This window comes from Saccostrea echinata, unplaced genomic scaffold (genome assembly GCF_033153115.1).
Source record: "Saccostrea echinata isolate AGI-Se365-2 ecotype Australia unplaced genomic scaffold, CSIRO_AGI_Sech_v1 ptg000015l, whole genome shotgun sequence".
NCBI lineage: Eukaryota > Metazoa > Mollusca > Bivalvia > Ostreida > Ostreidae > Saccostrea > Saccostrea echinata.
This window is the reverse complement of record NW_026889764.1, coordinates 9,117,411-9,141,366: the sequence shown is the minus strand read 5'-3', so window position 1 is coordinate 9,141,366 and position 23,956 is coordinate 9,117,411. Positions and strand designations below refer to the sequence as shown.

General features: G+C 33.3%; 1 protein-coding gene across 3 annotated transcripts in view; it reads right to left on the bottom strand.

Annotated features, from left to right (window-relative positions):
• The window catches only part of LOC133187489 (cadherin EGF LAG seven-pass G-type receptor 2-like), a 56,718-nt gene that overhangs the window by 9,869 nt on the left and 22,893 nt on the right, over window positions 1–23,956 (bottom strand). The window contains exons 8-34 of one of the 3 annotated variants that reach the window (XM_061322886.1): window positions 20,888–21,000; window positions 20,191–20,444; window positions 19,509–19,759; window positions 18,658–18,813; window positions 18,331–18,444; window positions 18,042–18,204; window positions 17,337–17,810; window positions 16,945–17,058; window positions 16,723–16,817; window positions 16,260–16,469; window positions 14,849–15,032; window positions 14,370–14,628; window positions 13,759–13,971; window positions 13,314–13,473; window positions 12,957–13,163; window positions 12,439–12,592; window positions 11,989–12,055; window positions 11,371–11,437; window positions 11,105–11,184; window positions 8,263–8,431; window positions 7,742–7,834; window positions 6,892–7,111; window positions 5,580–5,759; window positions 5,317–5,421; window positions 3,892–4,041; window positions 3,142–3,301; window positions 2,431–2,543 (exon numbers count right to left, since the gene is read on the bottom strand). In XM_061322886.1, coding sequence (XP_061178870.1) covers window positions 2,519–2,543; window positions 3,142–3,301; window positions 3,892–4,041; window positions 5,317–5,421; window positions 5,580–5,759; window positions 6,892–7,111; window positions 7,742–7,834; window positions 8,263–8,431; window positions 11,105–11,184; window positions 11,371–11,437; window positions 11,989–12,055; window positions 12,439–12,592; window positions 12,957–13,163; window positions 13,314–13,473; window positions 13,759–13,971; window positions 14,370–14,628; window positions 14,849–15,032; window positions 16,260–16,469; window positions 16,723–16,817; window positions 16,945–17,058; window positions 17,337–17,810; window positions 18,042–18,204; window positions 18,331–18,444; window positions 18,658–18,813; window positions 19,509–19,759; window positions 20,191–20,444; window positions 20,888–21,000 — 4,437 coding nt within the window. In that variant the 3' untranslated portion in view covers window positions 2,431–2,518. Of the gene's footprint in view, window positions 1–2,276; window positions 2,544–3,141; window positions 3,302–3,891; window positions 4,042–5,316; window positions 5,422–5,579; window positions 5,760–6,891; window positions 7,112–7,741; window positions 7,835–8,262; window positions 8,432–11,104; window positions 11,185–11,370; window positions 11,438–11,988; window positions 12,056–12,438; window positions 12,593–12,956; window positions 13,164–13,313; window positions 13,474–13,758; window positions 13,972–14,369; window positions 14,629–14,848; window positions 15,033–16,259; window positions 16,470–16,722; window positions 16,818–16,944; window positions 17,059–17,336; window positions 17,811–18,041; window positions 18,205–18,330; window positions 18,445–18,657; window positions 18,814–19,508; window positions 19,760–20,190; window positions 20,445–20,887; window positions 21,001–23,956 lie in introns of those variants that run through there. The other 2 variants (XM_061322888.1, XM_061322889.1) reach the window with 2 other exon arrangements.

The window sequence follows — 23,956 nt, the reverse complement described above, 5'->3', positions numbered from 1 at the left end:
TCATCTCTTGTCGTCAGTCCTCGACTCTTCAATTCTTTCAGCATTTACACTACCACTGTTAATTATTCTTTCAAGCCAAAGAATCTATTTTTAAGCTGTCACTCAAACAGCTGTCACTGTCACTCTGAAGTTCAAAAGTGTGTAGATACATATCGATATGTACAAATGAACTTAATTCATTGATAAACCTCAGTTCGATTTTTTGACTTCAAACGAATACATTCATGTCATTTTCTGCTAGTAGCAAAATTCATTTAAGGAAGCTCTAAACACTGCACACTAAAGGGTACTATTTGTAGGATAGTTTTATTGAGTTAGAGTGATGTGCCCTTAGAAGAAAAATAGAATAAATGCGAATCTACAGTAAATGACACAATTTGTTATGAATCAAAGTATTGTAATGTTATGTTAGACCAAGATTAAGTAATTGAATACATCATTTCCATTAATTTTCCCGATGTAAGTATAAACAACAGTGATTTCTGTTCACAGATAGTTCATTGTCTTTGAACATTTTTCCCTGCAGAAATAGGGCAGGTACCCTATGTTGAAAATGAACTAGATACACTGAATAAGTGCACCTTTATATGAAATATTTTTCTCAAAGTCCAAAAAGCATTTTTGACTGGTGTTTAGAGCTTCATTATACACCCCCCCCCCCTTCCTTTCAAAAAAGGTGCTTGAAAAATGAGTGTTTTGTTTTCTTTACAAAATTTTCACCTGCAATGATAAATTGTAAATCTCTCTAAAGTCCCACGATGTAATGATTGAAAATTTACTTGATATCAATATCGCCACCATTGCAGAAGTTCCATAATTATTTTATATTTAAAGAAACTGTATACACATAGAAATTCTTTAGGTGACAATATACAGTTACCTCTCACACTCTGTACATATAAAATCACAGACATTCATCAAGGCAGGCTTACTTTGTGTAGATAAAAAGATATTCCATTACAAAAGGAATGTTAAAGCTTTGTAGCAAAACATCTCAAATATTAAATATTGCTGACCATACAATGTATGTTTGAATATAACAATTACAAGTAGTGAACCTACATGTACGTACTCTATGAGCAACAGCAAGTCTGAAATATTGCAATAAATTTTGTATGAATAAACATTTGATGCTTTTGTAAAGTTCTCTTGATATTTTTTGTCCAACTGGGTTCATTTAAGACACATAGAAAAAGCAATCAGACATGAAATTCATGTTTTTTGAATGTTTAATTCATTTACACATTTCCAGCTCTCTGGAATACTGGCTAATTTGGAATTCAATGATCTGTCAAATACATGTATTATAAGAAAAAAAATGCATTTACCTTTCTGCTTAAGAAATTTTCTAAATACTGATTTTTTTTCTTTCAAAAACAATGAATGTGTAATGACAAGATCAATACAATTTTGATGTACATAATATTGACTGCATCTTTTAAAGAGTACAAACTTCGTTAAAATGATACATTTGAAAACCAACATACAGCATGAACATTGCCTTACAAATCACACTAAGCACAGATCTGACTAAAATTTCATGGTACACTTGCAATATATGTATTCTCAACCGGAGACATTACACCCTATCCCCTCACTGAGATCAAATATATTCACAGATCTAATGATTATAGGACGAAATAACAAAATTAAGGGCTTTATAATTCTCATATAAAACAAAATAGTGATAACTTTTACAATGAGCCAGTGCACTAAAAGGAGTCTAAAAAGGGACTGGTCAACATCTGTATATCTCTAAATTTTAAAAACATCCACAAAGATGAATCTGTGTTATATGGCACTAAGTATCAGATAATGTTTGTGAATTATTAACCAGGACATGTACATATTATGGCTAGCCTATTGTAGAACTGAATTCTGTTTCAGATGTTAGTGATTGTAATAAAACCTTTTGTGCTTTCATTCATACATGTAAATGCTAAACAAAAATTATCTCACAATATTGGCACAACAAGGCATTTAACGTTAAAATTTGTGTACTGTTTGCAAATAAAATAAATCATTGATCAAGCAAGCATCTGTCGTCTAACCTGCACGTGCTTACAAAAATTGATATTCAGATTTACACTGTAAAATACCATTGGTTGTCTAAGACCAATGCTGGTGACATTAAAGCTATTTTTATTATGCATAAACTGGAATTTTTGGAATGTTTTGTGATTGGAAGAAACATATGTTGTAGATCAGGTCAAAACTATTGTAATAAAACAAATCTCATGTCCTGAGATATAAAATGAAAAATAATAATCATTGCATTGAAGATTCACATACCAAAAAAAATATCAAGCAATAATGTTCATGAAGAATAACTGGTTGTAAACATTATAATATAAAACAAGTAATAATAAATGTGGAATGAAAAATTGGAATGGAGTAACTAATATTTGTGATAAAACTAAAAGTCATGCTTTGATATTATGCTTTGATTAATCAGAACATGTGATGTTGATTAGATGATTAATGATGGATGGAATGAGGGGAGGATCCCGCTGGGGTGTCAGACTGTAGTCTCATCACTGCATCTGAAATACAGAAAATAAAAAATATCTAAACTCATGCAACCTCATGCAGATTCAAAGGTTATTATATATACCTCATGCAAACAGCATCTCAGAACAATTAACAACTGAACAAAACTGATACAAGTACAACAAAGACGGGCAGAAGGATTTCATAACTGTCAAAAGATATTAAAAGAACATTGTGCTATTGTTAAATAAATTAGTAAAAGTCTACTATCATTCTGAAAAAGACTACCAAAAATATTCTATTTCTTTTTCATTTTATATAAATATCATTTTCAATGTCTTTTTTATACTACATGTTTTATTTATTTTTCTACCTAAAAGTTCAATCCTGTTAAAGTTTTGGTCGGAGCAAATGAATGACCTTCTGCTATGAGAGTAAGCATACCCATAAAATTGATAAAATCACAATTTCCTTTACAAAATGTTTGTCTTTAGTAATGATTTTTTTCTCAGATTTTGGCCTGTATAGTACACATATCTTAAAATTGCTTGCATTTCATTTCCATTATCCAATATAAAATGGTCATCACTATCAAAATTCATTTTTATAACAGCTAGACAACAGAGCACTTCTATTATCAGGGGAACTTACTCTGATTCAGAAGAAATACTGCCATTGTGAGTTAACACCTGAACCTTCATCCGAGTTTCAGGTGGGGGAGGGGGTAGAATATAAGGACTCCGGGGGGAGGTTGTTGGATCAGCTACAAGGCTGTCCTTACGGCTGGGGGGTATAATGTAATCTCTGTGTCCTACAACATAGAGTACAACACATACAACAAGCAATAATAACAGCCTGCATAACAGTCTACGATCCTAGAGAGCAATAGTTGTCACCAAAAATTCTGAAATTTTAATGGCACGGTAAGCTGATAAAGCACTTTAGCTTTAATATTTACACATTTATCTGTACAAAACATTCATTAGGTAAACAACATGTAAAGCCCAAAATATAACACAATAAATATTTACAACACAAAAGATATACATCGCACTTCTGAAATAGGTATAAAGTAACAGGAATAACAAAATATATGTTTTATGTACAAGATGAGATGTGAAAGAACTATGAAGTTGATGGCAAGTAATTTATGGAATTTAATGAACACCACTCTAGCATTTGATTGTCAGTTATATGCCATTTTTAAAATCACAACAAGGGTTAAATCTTTCTGATTACCCCTCTTTTTCAATTTTTGAAGAAATCTTTATCTTATCATGATAAAATTCACATATTCATTCATTATATGTTATAGGAGTTTGCTCAACTTAAAAATTTCCAAGCATGTTTAGCGATAGATTCCATATGTGCCGAGCAGAATGTTCCTCTGCCGACGGATACCTTGTAAGTCTTGCTGAGCAGGAAGTGTAACATCCGGTGGATTGCTGGATACAGTCTGCTGATAATCAGATTCACTCATGTGAAACCCCGACAGATTTGGGTCACCGGGCCAGTGTCCATAGTTGGGAAGTGTGGTGTACAAATGGGGACCTAAAATAAATAATCTTTACATGTTGATATTGATACAGTAATGCATTTAAAATTGCCTGCAATTTTCTTGTTCTTTGAATGATTTATTATAATATGAGTTTGTTACTGACTGTCCACAGAAATATGTCAGGTTGTTCAAGTCCATTGAAGGTGATTAGAGGTGAATTTGGGCCTTGGACTGACTTGAACAACCTGACATAAACCTGTGTGGACAATCAGTAAAATGGACAATACTCTAAATTTTACTGCAGCATTGTGCAATTGGTAAGGATGTAAATTTTTACTTTCTTTTAAAAACAAAAATAACATTGGCATGATTTTTTTCTGTAAATCTGGATGATATAATCTGCCCTGTTGCCATCCAAATTTTGCAACTTGCTGTCCAAAGAAATATTGACTGCAGGCACGTGATATCCATTATCCAATGACAGCGCTCATTCTAGTCTGATGTAAAACAAAATTGTTTTCACCTGAGAGATATGATAATGCCAAGTGTGGGTTGTTATTGTTTTAACTGACCTGAGTGTTATTGTATTGACTGACCTGACTGTTATTTATCTGACTGACTGGAGTGTTATTTATCTGACTGATCTGAGTGTAATTGTTCTGACTGACCTGATTGTTATTGCTTTGACTGACCTGACTGTTATTTATCTGACAGACTGGAGGGTTATTTATCTGACTGATCTGAGTGTAATTGTTCTGACTGACCTGATTGTTATTGTTTTGACTGACCTGACTGTTATTGTTTTGACTGACTTAAGTGTTATTGCTGTGACTGACCTGACTGTTATTGTTTTGACTGACCTGAGTGTTATTGTTTTGACTGACCTGACTGGTATTTTTTTGACTGACTTTAGTGTTATTGCTGTGATTGACCTGAGTGTTATTGTTTTGACTGACCTGAGTGTTATTGTTTTGACTGACCTGAATGTTACTGTTTTGTTATTGTTTTTATTGACCTGGGTGTCACTGCTTTGTTACTCATTTGACTGACCTGAGTGTTATTGTTTTGACTGACCTGAGTGTTATTGTTTTGACTGAGTGCTATTGTTTTGACTGACCTGAGTGTTATTGTTTTGATGGAGTGCTATTGTTTTGACTGACCTGAGTGTTATTGTTTTGACTGACCTAAGTGTTATTGTTCTGACTGACCTGAGTGTTATAGTTTTGACTGACCTGAGTGTTATTGTTTTAACTGACCTGAGTGTTATTGTTTTGACTGACCTGAGTGTTATTGTTTTAACTGACCTGAGTATTATTGCTGTGACTGACCTGAGTGTAAGTGCTTTAAATTCTGCTGGTTTTGTTGTTGTTCCGAGTCCTGATGTTGACTTTGCTCCTGCTGCTGCTTTCTCTTCATCTGTTCTTTGGCTTCTTCTGCAAAGACAGAATAATTGCAATAAAATTACAAACTCTTGAGTTAAAGCATAGATAACTGTACAGCAAGTTATCATAAGTTATGAACTGAAAAGTTTTGTTTTTGTTAATTTATAAAACATAAATTCTGAAGTTTATTTTTATTCAGTCCAACTAACCAATTTTCTGATTTTTTGGCAGTTGTTTCTCCCATGATGGTCCAATATCAAAATCGTCATCCTCATCTGATGAGTGACTGGAGGCCAGTTCTATACTGGCCTGACCAACAGAGACATCACTCTCGGAATCGGAGTCATGATTTCTGTGTTTACGGTGGCTTCTTCTTTCTGGTACTTCATCTGTAACAAAGGAAGGTTTAAGTAATAAGAATAAAACTACAATATTTTGGCACTCACTGAGCATGACAATGCAAGGCAAATCACAGTCATGAATCTTGTTTAATCCCACAAAGTGATCCTCTCTCTTAATATTATAAAAACTTACTAAATTAGAACAGTACATCAAGGAAATGAAAAGACAATGCATATGTAAATGTATATCATAGCAAAACCAGAGGTCTCTGATGAGACTGTAGCTCTACTGGTTGTACTTATAAAGGAAGATAAAAGTAGCACTTGGACTTGAAACTTTGCAACAGCAATAAATAAAATAGTGATCCTTGGTTTAGTCTGTTTTTGTGGCAAGATTTATTGCAATCAGAATAAAACTGTAGGAGGAGTAGTCTTTTAAAATAATTTTACAGAAATTTCGATTTAAGTAACCATGCCAACATCATTCAACAAAATCAAAAAGCAATAATGACAATTATGTATCTTAGTGTAGTCTACTTGTATGCCAAGTTATACTGAAATCAGACAAAACATGTAGGAGGAGTACATTTTGAAAGTTTTTCAAATTTCTATTTTTAGTAACCATTGCAAAACTGCTCATCAAAATCCAAAACTGGTATAGAGAATTATGTATATTAGTGCAGTCTACTTGTGTGTCAAGTTAGACTAAAATCAGACCAAAACTGTAGGAGGAGTAGTCATTTTGAAAGTATTTCAAGGAAATTTCTAGTTTTAGTAACCATGGCAACACCGTTCATCAAAATCAAACACAGAATTATGTATCTTTGTGTAGTCTACTTGTATGCCAATTTATAATGAAATGAGAACAAAAATGTAGGAGGAGTAGCATTCTGAATGTATTTCAAGGAAATTTCTATTTTTAGTAACCACGGCAATACCATTCATTGAAATCAAAAACCGATACAAAGAATTATGTATCTTAGTGAGGTCTACTTGTGTACCAAGTTATATTGAAATCAGACCAAAACTGTAGGAGGAGTAGCGTTTTGAAAAATTGTTTACAGACGGACAGACAGACACCTTACTATCGCATAAGCTCTTCTGGTTTCTGGCCAGTAGAGCTAAAAATACCTTGAGTTATTAATCTACTTTGTCTAATATTACGATACAATGTACTAACCCTCTCCTGATTTCTGGTGGTAAGAGTTATCATAAGCGTAGGAGGGGGCATGTCCAGAAGTGGAGGTGTCTGTGCTGCGTAGGTAGTCCTCCCCTTTATACAGGCCCCCACTGCTTTTACTAGTGGATCTAGAAGTTGTGGAGGTCGTAGAGATCCCCACATTTGTCCTGTTAATGTAGCCATCAATGGAAGAGTCTCGTCTATAAGCCAAGGCTGATCTCTGTAAAGAAATATATTGGTGTCCTCAATGTCACTAGAACAACTTTGTCTTTTTTAAAGGCTCCCACAAATTCCTGAGCTTTTAATATTCATTTAATTATAAGCCCAAACACAAAACCCATGATAAGCTATCAAAGAGCTTAAACACTGTAAACATGTCAATGTATATAAATAAATTTAATTACAAAATAAATTTTATTTTGGAGAATTCACGACGACATGAACTACGATGCTTCACGCTGGCTTATTTCATGAAGTGCGTTAATGCTCCATGATAAATATGCAGGAATGAAGCATTGTAGTACAAGTGCCTCATGAATTCTAAAAAAATAAACTCATATCTTACAAAGTACATTTACATTATTTGTCTGTTGACTTGCCACAGATTTATGTCATTCAACTGTCATTTTTGAAACAAAACAGTTTGCACTATAGCTGTGATGTCACAAAGGAGATATTCTTGCTCATCCATGGTCTTGATAGAAGTTCATGAGAAAATGAACTGTTTTCTATTTTGCAAAGAATCTTAAGGAAAAATTTTGGAAATGTAAGTATAAACTCTTTAACTTTTACTTTTTATTCACAGTCTTTTAAAAGAGTAAAGGTGCAGTAAATCCTTCAGATGACTTACTGAAATAGAGGGCCTACTTCCCACCACTGAGTCATCTGGATCCAGTTTCTTTCCTTGCATTTTGTACCATTGCTTTTTCAAGTTATAACGCACCTAACAAGAAATAAGAATTAAATGTACATTTAACCATTAGCATAATCACAATTAAGGCCTCAGATACAGTGTTTCACCTTCAACATAGTCAGTAAATAGCATATATTTTCTGTTGTATTTCATCTACAGCTGACAGAACCTAACCAGATATCCATCTCAGTGCATGACTATATATTGTACATCATCCTATTTTCTTTGATTGACTTTCATTTTGTTGATGATGACGAGTATTTTTTACAACATACATATATCATTGCTCAAAGATATAAAAGTCTTCTTTCGAATATAATTGATAATGAATATTAACAAAGTATTTATCAAAATGAGAAAAAAAATGTAGGAAAAAGATTGGGTTATTGCACATTTTCAAATATGGAAATTTTCAGAATTTTTCTTGTTCCCATTTTGAACTTTTAAGACAGGCATACCTTCTTGTCACCAACAACATAGGCTAGAAACACAAAAGCTCCCTGTAGGAATGTAAATGCTGCGTAGACATAATGTAATGGCTGAAGGTCATAGTTCACAGAAAGTAGTCCCAGAATCCAGGAGATTCCCAACAGTAGTAGTAATATCACACCAGAGAAAATTCGCGCCCTGCAAATTTTAATATTCATCATACAGTCCCTGAAACGTTCTACTTTCCCACTTGAACGGTGAGCGAATGCTGAACGAACGGTGAACGAACGCTGAACGAACGCAGAGCGAACGGTGAGTGAACGATGTGTGAACGCTGAACGCAACTTGGTGAACGATGTGTGAACGGTGAACGGTGAGCAAACGCAGAACGCGAACGGAGCACAAACGCGAACGCAAAGTGAACGGTGAACGAACGGTGAACGCAAGATGAACGATATATTCGGAATGCCTCTGATCTTTTCCTTGCATTGAAACTATTTTATTGTATTATAATGTCAGGTGCCAAAAAATAAATAAATAATGAATAAGTAAACCAATAAATGAATGAATAAATATGTCAATAAAATAAATTCTCCAAAATTGTCCTAAGAAAGACGATGCATGCACAATAAGTTTTTAATCACACGATATTTATCGCATTATAACATTGTAATTGTTGCCGAACGCTGAAGTATAAAAGATGTTTTTTTAGTTGGAAAAAAAGAATGTTTATTCTTATTTGATAACAAATCAGAGAAAACTTCTGACTTACAGAATGAATTAAAGCGGTTGTAACATCCATTCATATATCTCCGTGTCAAGGCGATTTCGTGTAAAGTAATGAAAAAAAAATTAATTACAAAGGTCAGTGGACGTTTTGCATTTATACGCTCGTATTTAAATGTTTAATACAATAATATATTGTGTGTCATTTCTACTTTTTCATGATGATTTATTGAGCAGACTTCTACATGTATCTGTAGATGGCCGTGATTATACTCGGACAAGATAATACAAAGATGCATATTCATATTATTTGTTATAAATTCAATTTTCAGAACTTTATATTTAAGTAATATGCTGTTATAGTGTTTATTAAACAGACAAATGAGAGAGAGAGAGAGAAAAATATTCCATTTTAGCCCCCCCCCCCCTGAATTTTTTTTCTTTTCTAAATATATCAGACAGTGAAAGTAACTTTTTTTTTTTATCAACAAATCATATCCATTTGTTTGACAGTCATCCTCTTTTTTATTTTCCTGCTTCAAGTTCACACGAAGTCCACGTGCTTGTCCTGTCAATCAAAATCATTCGACACTGTGCAGGTGTGAAAGTTTCGTTACATCGAAGGCGAAGTGCAAGTATTTCCAACAAGTTATAACATTTATTTTTATCATTTCTAGATTTGATTCCAACATTTGAATAATAAATGAATAAAATACATTGGGCATTAGCACTTGACTTTGAAACATACTCTCTGCCAATTTCAAATATGTACCACCGCCGACACGTGTACATTTTGAACTACTATTGTTTTGTGACTTTTTTAGATGCATGTTTGTTTTGAGACTGAAATTTTTGTTCTAAAAAAGACCTTAACATTTTTTTTAAATGTTAATTAAAATATTCTGGAAATACAGTACTGACTAAGTAACCGATTTAGGGGGAAAGGGGTGGGGGGGTATTAATCATATCGAATGGCAAACATATAAAGTTACGGTGAAGAAAGAATTTTTTTCTCTATAACTATATATAAACTTAACATATTAGAGTAAATTCTGTAGTGTATTACATTTTCAATAAATATTTCCTTTACCACACTATCAATTTAATTCGCTCCAAAGATAATAAATTAACAGGATATCCGCAGTACTATGTATAACTCTCAGAACTAGTTCTATCATATTTTCTGTAGTAATTGAAAAAAAAAGTGTTAGAAATAAATATTTTCGTAATTTTGCTGCGTAATTATTTTACTTGGATAATTATATCACCATTAACGATTTGTCGTCTTTAACAAAACAACAAATTGTTGCAGTGCTTGAAGTATTTGCACATTGCCCTTAGTTAAATTTAATATTTCAGCATCGGTCTACATAGGTACAGAATGTGCTTATAACAACATTATTTTCCAGAGTAATTTAAAAAATAACCTAACAGCTTAGTTAGAATAATAAATATATATATCGTAGATATTTTTCCCCATGAAATAATGATTCTTCAAACACTATAATTATGTTAGTTATTAAATTAAAAAAAACCTGTAACTCCTTACCTACAAAAAGATAAGTCCTTTCACTTCAGAGTTCCGAATGACAATCAAAACTGAACGATAGGTGAACGCTGAACGCAAGGTGAACGCAAAGTGAACGGAACGAAGAGCGAACGCTGAACGCTTTGTGAACGGTGAACGCGAGCACACGGTGAACGGTGAACCCAAAACTGTGAACGGAGAGCGAACGGTAAACACACGCTGAACGAACGGTGAACGAACGGTGAGCGAACGGAAAAATGGGAAAGTAGAACGTTTCAGGGACTGTATTATACGTAAAATAAAATACCCTTTATTTGAGAACATTTTCAGTATTTTTTTTTATTTATTAACTATAACAAAATTTGCAACAACAGTTTGCTTTTCCATATCAATGTGATAAAAATTTAAACTTCAATCTTTTTTTTAACAGAAGATAGGTACATGTATGAACTGCATGCATAAATATTATAAATTAATGGTACCACACATTATTTTATAACTATAGCTCAAAACCTTTTACAATAAATGAAAACCATTGATAAACCAACCTCCCTGGTACTATAATACACAACTAAGACAACTCAGAGCAGGTCAAAAGAATATCCAATATTCCCTACCTGAAAGCTGTGATGTCCGAAACATTGACTTTCTCCTTACAACTAGAATGTAGTGCCAGTGTGAACATGAAGATGATGGCCTGAAATAAGGAAATTTATAAACAATAATCAAAATACTTTGCCAGTGATTGTTAAAAGCTAAGGATTATATAAAGTTTACAAGAAAGGAATTAAATAACACAGTACAAATCAGTAAATATGCAGCACTTTTTACATGATGAAAATGAGATGAATACATTGTAAGTGTGTTGGTTTGTTTTACTTACAGGGATGACCACAGCCACTGGGCCGGCAAAGCTCCAGATGAAGGTCTCAGAAATATCCATCCAACAGCTGAAACAAAGCAGTCAGTCCATCCATTAACATTTACATTAAAAAAAAACAACCAAATTTACTTTTTTTTCAGTATTTTGTATAAATATACATGTTTATCTCCATCTATATAATTTATATAGAAATCATCTCCTTGATACTTTAATAAACTAAATATGTTATTTACATGGTAAGTTTTCTCCAAAAAGCAAACATCTTCTGACACTTACAAATAATACATTTGTTTGTATTTTATCATCACCTAATTCATATGATAATTAGAATTTTATTATTCTATTCCCTCTAGGCCATACTTCAGATTTAATACCAGACTCTATTTTCTTCTAAGTGAATTCAAATACAATTAAATTTACATCACATAAATACCAAATAAAATCTAGAACCAGTAACAGAAATAAATTCTTAGAAGTAACTAATGCAAACAAAATGATTTTACCATAGAAAATTCTCTGCAACATAAAAGGTTATTTTATTTGAAGAGAGTGAGATTTTATTTAATTTACAAAAGAAAATTCATAAAATGGATGGATCAAATGATTTTCAATACGTACAAGGAGGTATTTCCATAGCCATCAGTGTAGAGTCCAACAGACAAACCAACGATGATACCTGGTATGACTGAAACAGAAAATAAAATTTTTTTTTCAAAAAGCTCGAACATGCATCTGTACTTATACATTTAAAGACTCATCAGAGTCTAAAAAATTGTCAAGATATACAGTGATCACATTAATTCTTTTTTTTTTAATTAAATATTATCAAAATTAATTAACAACATAAAATGTAAGCATATCAAAATCCAAATACATGCTTTTTTAACATGAATGCTGAAAGGTGGAATATTCCCTCATAAACATGGCTAAGTAACTTTTTTACAAGGGTACCTCTAGTGCAAACCAGTTCATTCAATTTCCATTTTCTCATCAACTTCTTCATGAATGGGTAAAGGTTATCGCTAGATGTATAATATTTTAGGAGAATGATTTCTGTTAATAACTCACCGTATCCGAGGAGATAGTAGAACTTCATGGTGCCGTAGTTTATGTCCCTGATTTCAATGAGTCGTCTGTATAAATGTAACATCTCAACAAACAGCCAACTGAATGCTGCCAGGTAGAAGTAATGGAGGCAAATCGCAACCAATCGACAAATAAGCTGTAAAAATATTCAGATAACCACAAAAATTAATGCTTTAAAAAACCTTTTCTATTGTGAGATAGATATCTTTAGTTTAAGAGAGTTCCCTATTCAAGCATATACCTGAGAAAGAATTTTTTATTCACTAAGGCAGATACATTTGATCTTCAATAACTTATTGATAATTTTAACACCAGGAATGTTAAAGTGTCAAGAGTCATTTGTCCTATACCTACACCTTCCAACTCAGAATACTGACAATTGAAAGTATATGTTCATCTACATATAAAGAACATTATCACTGATGCTTTGACTAACAGTATACTACCATTTGAAAATGGAGATTTTTTTTTTAATGTGTGAAGACAAAATTACTTCCTACCTTACTGGAGACTCTGTAGACTCCTGCAATGAAGGCGAGCTCTGCCACAAACAGTGTGAACACAATGTTTATCAGAATACTGTTAGAGTTACACTGGAGGCGCTTGAAGGAACAGAAAATGACAAAGGACACAAACAGACAGACCAGCGATATACCAATCCCCACAAAGCTGAAGATGGCCAGGGAAATAACTGCTCTAGCTGTGTACTGTAAATAAATATAGAATTTGTAATAATATTATTGCTATTTTTAAATCTAAAAAACCTTTATATATTTTTTTATTTCAAAAATTTATTCACAAAGTCATAGATAATCAAGCAAATTTTACTTTGAAGAGACAAAATTAAATGAATATACCTCAGAATCTGCTACTTCCATGAGAATTGAGAAAGATGTCAAATGATTGCAGGAGCAGACCACGTACATGTCTTTAGTGACCTGTGACCCTTGACCTGAGATTTCAATTTCATATCTTCTGTCTACAGTGCAGCCCTCACTTGACCACTGACCAAGGTAGCTGAAAAAAATAATTAATAAAATTGATAGATCTGTCCAAAACCCAATGAAAATGTTTCAACTGAAAATTAAAATCTAAGATACATGTATTAAGTTGTTCAATGTTATTTTACTTTAATATTACAAGTTTTTTCCACATTGTTTTGTTTGCAAAATGTTTTGCTTAAAATTTCCTCTTCAGATATTATTGTGCTCAATTTACTGAATTGTATCTTTGCACATCAAGAAGATTCCAAAAATGACCAGAATTCTGGCCTTGAAGAACCAAGTCCTCTTTAACACACACCTGGTGCCACCAGTGGTGTCTGTGTGATTACATGCATCGCTGTTGGGGGTTTTCCAGTACACACACTGTGGACTTGTGCGATTGTCCTTGACCTTCTGTTTAAAGTGGAATTTCAGTGGTTCTGAGAATCCTTTATTGATGGCACAGTCTTGATCCCTTAAAAGCAGGCTAAACACTGGACTATTCACAGCTAGCTCCCTTCCTGGGTTCTGACTAAAATTGTTTCAGAAAAACAAACATGAAAATCAACATTTCAACCTTTAATGTTAAAGGTACAAGGCTAAATTATTTTAAACAATAAAACCAGATATACACAAAATGTAAATTCTCAGTGATATTATATTTGCTTTCAAAGCTCTTGTTTTAGATGAGATATTTGTGTCTGATATACTGTAAACGTATACATTTGGCAATTGTATTCTTTTTAGTGCCATTGGTGGAAACAGCTTCTGCTAATTAAATCAAGTACATCACTAAATGTCTGGAGTACATATATTTATATCTTGCACTTTCAGATATGCCCTAATTCGTATTTCTGCACTTACAATACAATACACTTACAGTATCTTCTTATTCATCAACTTTAACTTTATAACGCAATATATACATACACAATGCTGGTATGTAGACTCCCAGGACCAGATGGTAATAGGGAACCTAGAGTATTAAATAACATGTAGGACACATAGAATTTATCTGATCCACGTGACATCACTCGCTGGATGTACTCGGCCACAGATGATTGGCTGATGGATGGCGGCAAAACTACGTGGGTCTGGTCGTCAAATGTTGACTCAGCTACAATGTTGTCGAACTTTGGGATCTTCAGTCCTGTTGTGTTACGAGATGTCAAGGTATCCACACTTAAAACTGAAATAGAAAATACATCATGTTGAAGTTTGATCTGACACAAATATCTCCCTTGTACATGTTATACATTGTATGTACATACAATATCATGAATTCTGGGAAAAAAATCTTATTTACATGAGGTACAACATGACTTTTAAGTTCTTAGTTCTTTATTTGTACAACTACAAATAAAAAAAATCCCCTTCTCATGTTACCAAGTTTAAAATGTTTGCCTTACCAATGTGCTTGGAGACAACTCTGTATGGATTTTTCTGCATTCTGTCCAGATTCCGGGTCAGGAGATCCAAATAATTCTCTAGACGATAAAATATCTCTCCTATCCCTCCAGACCTCCGATTTATTTTATTCCACTCGTATACATACTGTGGATCCAGAGCTGTACTTAATGCATCTAGCAAGTGCTGAAATTATATATACATGTATCAGAATAAATTGAATGATCTCAGAATTTCTTCCTCTCTGTACTGTTTATTTTCACTGTTAACAGAAAAATTTGGCAATTTTTTTTCTTCTTCTGTCCTGTGGTTTTTCCAAGAATGCATGTTGATTTTATTTCAACTTCAAATTGAATATTTATCGATAAAATTCCACATTGTGTGATCCTTAAGATATTAACTGTGTGGTCTGCAACTTTATTTTTTATTTCTAATGTATGGTTTATCTTTTCTCCAGTTTAAAAAAGAATATAACTGTTACAGCTCAAAACTTTCATATAAAAAATGAAATAATAAAACTCTGTAGCAACACTGATTGTGAGGTAATTTCTATCTTGCAGACTGCACGTCGATATATGCTGCACGTCGATATATGCTGCTTAATTAATTCTTTAAATATTCATTGAAATTCAATAACTTTCATTGATTACGGGATTCATTTTAAATGAAATTTTAAATTTCAATACCGTTGTGTTAATTGTACTGAAGACAACTAATTTGAATACTCAGGTAACAAATAAATCAATATTGTACTTTTTGCTGTAGAGTTGAAATTCATTTTGTAATTAAATTTACAATTTAATTACAAAATGCATTTCAACTCTACAGCAAAAAGTTTAATAAGTGCAATAAATTTAACTGCCATGTACAAATAACAGTTAAAGCTGAACACGACTCCTAAAAGGAAGAGAATTATCTTTGTCTGCCATATTTCTCTCCATCCGACTTTATTTCTAAATCCCCTAAAATATGTTTTTCACTTATCTACAGTTCAATGATTGTGTAATATGCTTTTCAGATTTAACCTGTGCAGACATATATTACAATGCCAAAGTGATATATTTTGCAGCAACAAAAATAATTATACAGAATGCTTCTGCCATGTCAAGAGGAAAAGTATCAAAGAAATATGATATCAATTGCACAGGTCAGTGCAATACAAACAAACACAAATGCACTAAAAATGCAATAAAATGTTGACAAAGGCAATGTACATGTAAGATCACCAACATGTTACATGTTGTCAATCCCAAGTACATGTACCAGTGACCACAAAGCCATCAGGCGTCATTGCAACACTTTGGTATGTCAGTCTGCATAGTAACTCATATTGAGCTGCCAATTGTAAAAACTGCAAAATTTAATGGCATCGAAACCACATAAACAATAATCAAATTAATTTTTGCTAATCACCTGTAGGTAGTTACTGTCTTGCTCTAAAGTTAAGCCAAGTCCAGACTGTTTGTTTTCATACTTCAGCAGTTGATTGATGATTCTGTATGTAATGTTGATGTCATTCCCAAACAAGACCCTGACAGAAGACGTGGCGCTGGCTAGTTTTGCAGCCATAGTTTTGGCCACGTATGTTGTTATGTTCAGTGTTCTGTTCTCCATCTGGCTAACCTGTAGTAAAGTGTATGAATGTCTTCTATAATATACAATACTGTCCCTAAGATAAGGATTACAAAATTCTGATATCCATTTTGAAATGTGTTCTCCAAAACTCTTTCATCAATATAAATCCCGCTGATGGAATCCCAGCAATATATTTTTTTAAACAAATAAATAGCCAAATAAAACTTACACAGAAATTTAAAAAATGAATAAGATCTGTCAATATGAGGGATTTTTTTTATCCATTATGTTATATATATACCTGAGTTTCTAAGCTGACAAAGTCCTTGTTGGTACAATTAAAGAGATCCGGCTCAGACCAAAGCTCAGTCTTAGAGCAGTTTCTTTTGGCATCACCTACATAAAACAAAGATTTGTCAATGTTACAAATGTTTAAAAAAATTGTGTTACTTAAATCAAATTACATGTACATAGCACTATACCCTTCTTGACTAGTAAGACAATGACTAGAAGTGACACTTACCAACAGCTCCGAATGGACAATCCTGTACAGCTGTGACATAGCCGCTCTCTGTGAAGGTCTTCGCCTCCCACCACATAATCTTGTAGAACTGACGAGGACACATACTGTTTGTGACTGAAAGAGAGAATAAGATGGTATAACTAAAACAATCTAAAACAATGTAAAATTTTCCTTTTATATTAGTAATAGGCTTAGGTGCATTTTCTTAGATTTCTCTTTTTTCAGATTCAATTAGATAAGCACATAGAACTTCTTTCATAAAAGTTTATCTTCATTTTTTCAAAACGTTAAACAAGCTGATAATACATCATTAACAAAGATAGTAGTAGTGCTCAAAGAAATAAAAAGAACTGATTTTAAGAGAGGATTTAAATTTCATGATGTATTTTTACCTAAACATCCAATGTCATCATTTGGATTCCATGATATATGTGCATATTTGTTCTCACATTGGTCACACTTTCTTCCGATGACATTCTTCTTACAAGGACACTGACCAGTGACCTTGTCACAGTAAATTGATGTCGACCCATACTTATAACAGTCACATGGGAAACAACGGTCACTTCCTATTGGTCGATAGTAGTTCTCCTGACAAAAGCATGTTCCGTCGGTTTTGTTGCACTTTGTGTCAAATCCCAGTTCGTAAGAACAGTTACAGGGGCCACAGACAGGGAACCCATACCAGCCATCGTCACATGGCTGAGTGGACACGTATTCACAGTAACGTCCACTCTGGAGCTGACCACACTGACAAGTATAGCCGGCCTGTGAGCTGGGGTTAAAGGTCGGACCATGACAAATGGCTGCGTAATGACAGGGATTATAGTTCCTACAGATGTCCTTACACTGCGGCCCAAGCGTACCTGTAGTTTTACACAAACCATCCATAATAGTATTGTCTTTATCATCATTGAAATACTAAAGATTTCTTCAGATTTAAGTAATCTAACTTTAGAATCTCAGATACATCTCATGTAAATCTTAGCTACATGAGCGTTTTCCATACTACAAAATTTTCAGGAATATTGACTTTTCATTCATCATATTAATAGGAATCCACCTTAACACAATACTGAATATTCTGTAGTACTGACCTTTAGGGCAGACACATTCATGTTTTCCCCACTGGTCCACACATGTAGCCCCAGCTGAACATGGGTTATCCATACAGGCACTTGGAATGGTGCATCCTGGGTAAGTGTTGCTGTGTGACGGCCGTGAAAGAAGTGCCGTATTGGTGTTACCAACAATTATATTCTGTAAAACACAACCATGTAATAATCCTTCTTTTCAGCAAATAAATCTACAGGTTTTATCAATGCCAAACATGATATATGTGGACCTTTTTTTTTTATATCAAAGATAAAACAGGTTACTCCTTACCTCCACACATCCTACAAAACCTTTGGATATTGGGCCATCATTTTCCCTCTTTGCTCCTACATACACTCTATCTACAATCTTGTTACTCAGGAGGACTGTGATATTTTCCTTCTTCTGAAAAGGAAAAAAACTCAGTGACTTACATCAGAAACATTACATGTACACTAGGTTAAAAGGGGGTAAAATTTGACAATTATCCCGGTACTAGAGTATGGCAAAAAAAAATTGGATGGATATTTTGGATACACATGATGCTTTAAAGGAAAAAAATATTACTTTTTTGGTGGGAGGGGGAATTTGTGTTTAATTTTTGTGCATTAAGTTTACCTGCCAATGACCATAATCCATAACCAGAATGATCTCCCAATTTCTGGGCCATCTAACCTCCAGATAATGCCACTTTCCATCATTTACAGGGAGATAATCAAACACAAATGTTCTGTTGGCTCCACTCACATGGTACTGAGCATATCCTTCAACCAGCTGGAACAAAAGGGACACAACTCTACATACCTTGTTACAAAATATCTCCAACTCAAGGTAAGGCCATTCAAAGTTTTTTCTATGTTTAGCGTCCGCGTGCGCCTTGGTTTTTAACACCCCATATCAGAAAAAACAAACAAAATCAGGAGTCCTGAAATTGATTATTCTGGTCAAAATCTTTAAATTCTATCAATTTCTCGAATTATCTGTCTACAATATGTCATATTAGGTATATTTTAAGCATTTAATACCTTGTTTTTGCTAAAGAATAGATCTTTCTACGAGAATAATAGATTTAAGAAATCAAATGCTTTGAGTGACGTCATTTTAAAGATTATATAGTCTGTGTTTATTATTTGCGTTTTTTGCGAATAGGTAGGTAGGTTTTTGAAAGATGGGTGGACGCTAAACATAGAAAAAACTTGGAATGGCCTAATCATTGATCATGATGTATTGTTTTAATTTGGGGTTTCAACTTCACAAGACAGATTAAAAGTCATTCAATCAAGTTTCAAAGGAACTTAAAATAAGCAGATGTGAATTTTTTTATAAAGACTATACTTTAAACTATGTATATGCAAGTTACCTATAAAGCTTTAATCCTCTCCCTATATTAAGTGTATAATTTACTATTTTTTGGAAAATAGGTAAAACTAAAGCCCCATATTTTCTCATGTCAGAATGATCCATCATACCTCTAATGTGATGGTGTAACCCTCACTGATCACTATATACATCAGTACACCTGAACTGGCCCGTGTCCTAAAGGATATGCCATTATACCAGGCATAAAGGATGGTTTTACTGGTCAGTGAGTTTTCTGTGTACAGCAAGAAGCCATTGCCCTCGAGTCGAGTTGGCTGGTCAATCACCTGGCTGCAGTCCTTACCCCCAGCTCGGTCTGGGCACTCACAGAAGTAAGTCCCCCATCGGTCATGACAGGTTCCTGTGGAGACAGGAAATATAGGTTGCAATCAGGTGGACAGAAAGTACAATGATTCTTACCGAAAAAGATGCTCATACTGTTTGCAATTTTATTTTTGTCCCAGGTTATTTTCAAACTATCACACCTACGGAACAACAATTTTGCTCTATTTTACTTTCACCCAGTCACACTTGTGCTCAGCAAGAATAAAACTATGTCTCAATTGAGTATGCTTCATTTTGAATTTGCCCATACAGCAAGGGCAAAGAGGGCGAATATAATATGGGGGCAAATTTTCCCTGTATACAGTATCATCTCAACTCTTGAACAAGTGATTCTAAATTCTATAGGATTCTTCCATAAAATATCCCAAAACTTTTAAAAAATGAAATAAAACAAGGAAAAAATAGCCATAATATTCTGCTCAAAAACAAGTCTTTCAGTGCACATACCTCCATGTTTACAAGGAGCAGATATACACTGGTTGGTTTTCTCTGCACAGCCAGCTACAGTTCCCTGGTTCAGAACAAATTTGTTCAGATCCAGAAGCTTGTGGTCTATGTAGAAGTCCTTGATACAGCCTTTATAGTTACGATTCTCTGTCTGGAACTGAGTCTGAAGATTTGGGAGACCCCCAATTTGTAGGGGTCCATTCAGGTCTAGGAACTTTGGACACTGTACTTGAGGTACCACATTGGTGTAACATCTACAAGAGACAAATACTGGTCATTATACTTATGGTAAATGAATTCAAATTGAGGGGGAGGAGGGATGTGGGGGGAATCAGAGAGATTTATATTTGCTTTTATCATTAAATTTTTAAAGATGATATCTCATTTAAAAGAGTCTCATAGCAAAAGATCTTAATATTTTATTCATTGAATTTAATTGATTTTATTATCTCTAAGATTAGAAACTCAATCATATTGTGCACAATAAAACATTCCAGAATATATCCATATTTTATCTCTCTCATACAAATATCAATACACAAATTGCCTTAATAAAAGATTTGCATTCTAACAGTCTAAGATTCAAGGTTTAATCATTTAATCTTTGTCACTAGATTATAGTTAATCATCAATGATGGAAGCTTTCTGTCATCAAAATCAATTCAGTGCAACATTAATTATGTCCCAGTAATCTTACATGTCCGGGATTTCAAAGGTGGTCTGCACAGCACAGGGATGATCTGATATCAGGTGTCCATACTTAACCCCTATCTGTGTATCACATTCCTCCCCAACAGATAATGTAACAGTCTGAAAAATTAAGTAAGGTAAAATAACTGGGTTCTGAAAAAATGCAAAAAAGTTGTCTTTAAGATGTGCCATTAATGAAAGATATTGGTATCAAAGTCCCAGTGATTGACAAAGAAGCAAAATGCATTATCTGTACATGCAATCAATATTTGTTTTTCAAAACTGCAAAACATATAAATCAGCATGTACCATGTGCACTAAAGTAATTGAATCCTAAATCAATATTTATTGCATATACAGATAGGTGTATTTTATACATGTGACATTATATAATACATACATTGTACAGGTATTTAATTATGCACAGACACCTGTGCTATATACTATTCATATCCTCAGATACCCCCATAGTGCACCCCAGGAATCTCTTCTTTTATGACCCTTAGTCAATATATCACTTCCTAGGCCCCACCCCCTAAAAGTAACTTAATGTTGTGACACCCTCATAAACCATATAGAACAATGCCTTCTGAAGAATGCTATTACAGAAATTCTATGTCAGGTGTTATGTAACAAAGACCATAAACTTCTACCAATGACTAAGAAAGACAGAAATCTGTTAATATTGGTCAATGGAAGCTGTGACAGATGGGTTATGTCAAACCCTCATACAATTAAAATCCCTAGAGCTACCAGGATCAGTATCAAAGCAAGAAATTATTTATAAATTCTAGAGTTATAACTATTTTTCAAAAGTTTGCTGCCAAAAAGATATATATTCATATTTCAATAGGGCACAATTTTTATTTTTCTTGTCTTTGCATAAACGTTTAAAATCCAGAAAAATTCTAACAAATAACAATTACATAAAAATGTACAATTTCAAATAGGGCAACTATGCAATAAATTAAACACTTTTAAATTATTCTGGTAATGCAATATATCACACTCTAGGTTTTTTTTTTATGCAATCCAAGTGCTACATGTACAGTCTGAGTACCCATACTGTGTTCATTACAAACCAACAGCAATACTAAAATATCACTTTGAGGGACATTTCTTGCTCTGCACATTAAGTATGGACAAATATCCTTTCATATAATATAAAGAAGATTCACAACATACCAAGATTTTGTGGTGAAATGTTGAGCAAAGGATTGAAAGCTACTGAATTTACAAGATATTAAACATAAATTCAACTTCTAATAAGCCATTCATTGACCTTGACTACAGAGAACTGACCTTGAGCTAGATCCTGACACCTATTTTTGCCATACACAACATGCTTGATTAACACCATTCCAATAAAGAGTTCTAAAGTTATAGTCCACAGAATTTTGCAACAACTAATTAGCCAGTGACCTTGAACTTTGAGATATGACCTTGATTTTGCACTTTCATTTGGGCTATGGGCATAAACATGAAGTTCATTCCTATCAAGGGGCCAGAGACATGTCCAGATATATATTAATATGTGGCATTCAAACAACAAAATCAATCCTTCAATCTTGTTGGTGGAAAGATATTAATAAAACATACAGTCTATATACAACGTATAAATTAAGTTTCAAATTTATGAAGAAATGACCACATTCCAGTCTGTATGATTTTATTACATTTACAATGTAGACATTGATATGCACTATTTTCATCTAATACTCTCTACCTACAACATGTACAGTTATTAAACATTTTCTTCTTCAATGCGAACTTTTAAGAATGGAATGAATGCATGCATAACTAGGTTTTCCAAACAAGAATCATATTGCTGAATATTTCTTTTGTTAAAATTGGCATCTGAATAAATTTACTTCAAGTGACACCCTGAACACAATATCAGGCAGCCTCAACAAAAAAAAATCTAGTTAACTAATGCACTGGCAATTCATTTTCTGATTTTCAGATTACAGAATGTGCAAGGAAAAATTTGTCATAAAATCAATAAAATACCTTCACTGCATCAGATACGGTATCAGTTTTGTTCTGTAGTTAATTACCTTACAAATAGTTAGGCAAGTAATCAATTGCTCTCAGTGCAAACTATTGGAACCTTATGAATGCTTAGTGAATTTTAATTCACTTTTTCCTTTTCAACAGGACAAATACCCCAACTCCTTTCCTATTTTTAAATTTCCTATTTATATTATACAGGTATTTCTTGCAATTGTGTGACAATAAAGATAAAAAATATTAACATTTTTCATTAATCAGCATATATATCATGTAAATAGGGTGTGAAAATAGCCTAATAAATCAATATTTTATTCCATTTGCCTAAAAAAACATTTTGAATTATGCAAATTTGAACTTCTTTAGTTACTGGTGAGGGTACAATTCACAAAATGCATTAAAACACAAAAATGCTATGTATAATTTCCTAATTCTGTACCCATTATTAGCAAATTCAAAATCCACAAGGCATTTAACCCAGGTCTCTCTTTCTAAAATGTCAGGTGAATAAATGTTTCCCCCTCCATATATATATCTTTTTATTTATATAGACACAGAAAATGCTTGACAGTCTGAGATAATGGAATGACTCTGTGTATGCAAGCCTCATTGATTCCTCACAGCAGTCATCATCACATAGACCTACCATTATCAAACTTTACACAAATGGTACACAGACCATACCTGACACACAATAAAACCTTAGATATAATTGCCATTTTCACAGTATTTGTGCTAATTGTGTTGCACTTGGACCAAAAAATAAAAAGTCAAACAGCACATTATTGACATGTTTTCTAGAAAGTACAATACCTATGCAAATGAGTCCCAAATTTTTTTATATAAGCATTCTTACGAAAAAAGTTATGCGAAGTCAAATTTTGGGTGAGACCTTGTGTTGCGGACACTACATTACACCTGTTATGTCTAAAATAAAATATTAAAGATATTTATTCATTCCAAACTTCTTGCGGGTTTCGATTATGTACCTAATTGCAGTGAAATAAAAGAAAAATCTTATGGTTCTCTTTGAAAACAAAAATTTTATTCACATTAATGACTTGCT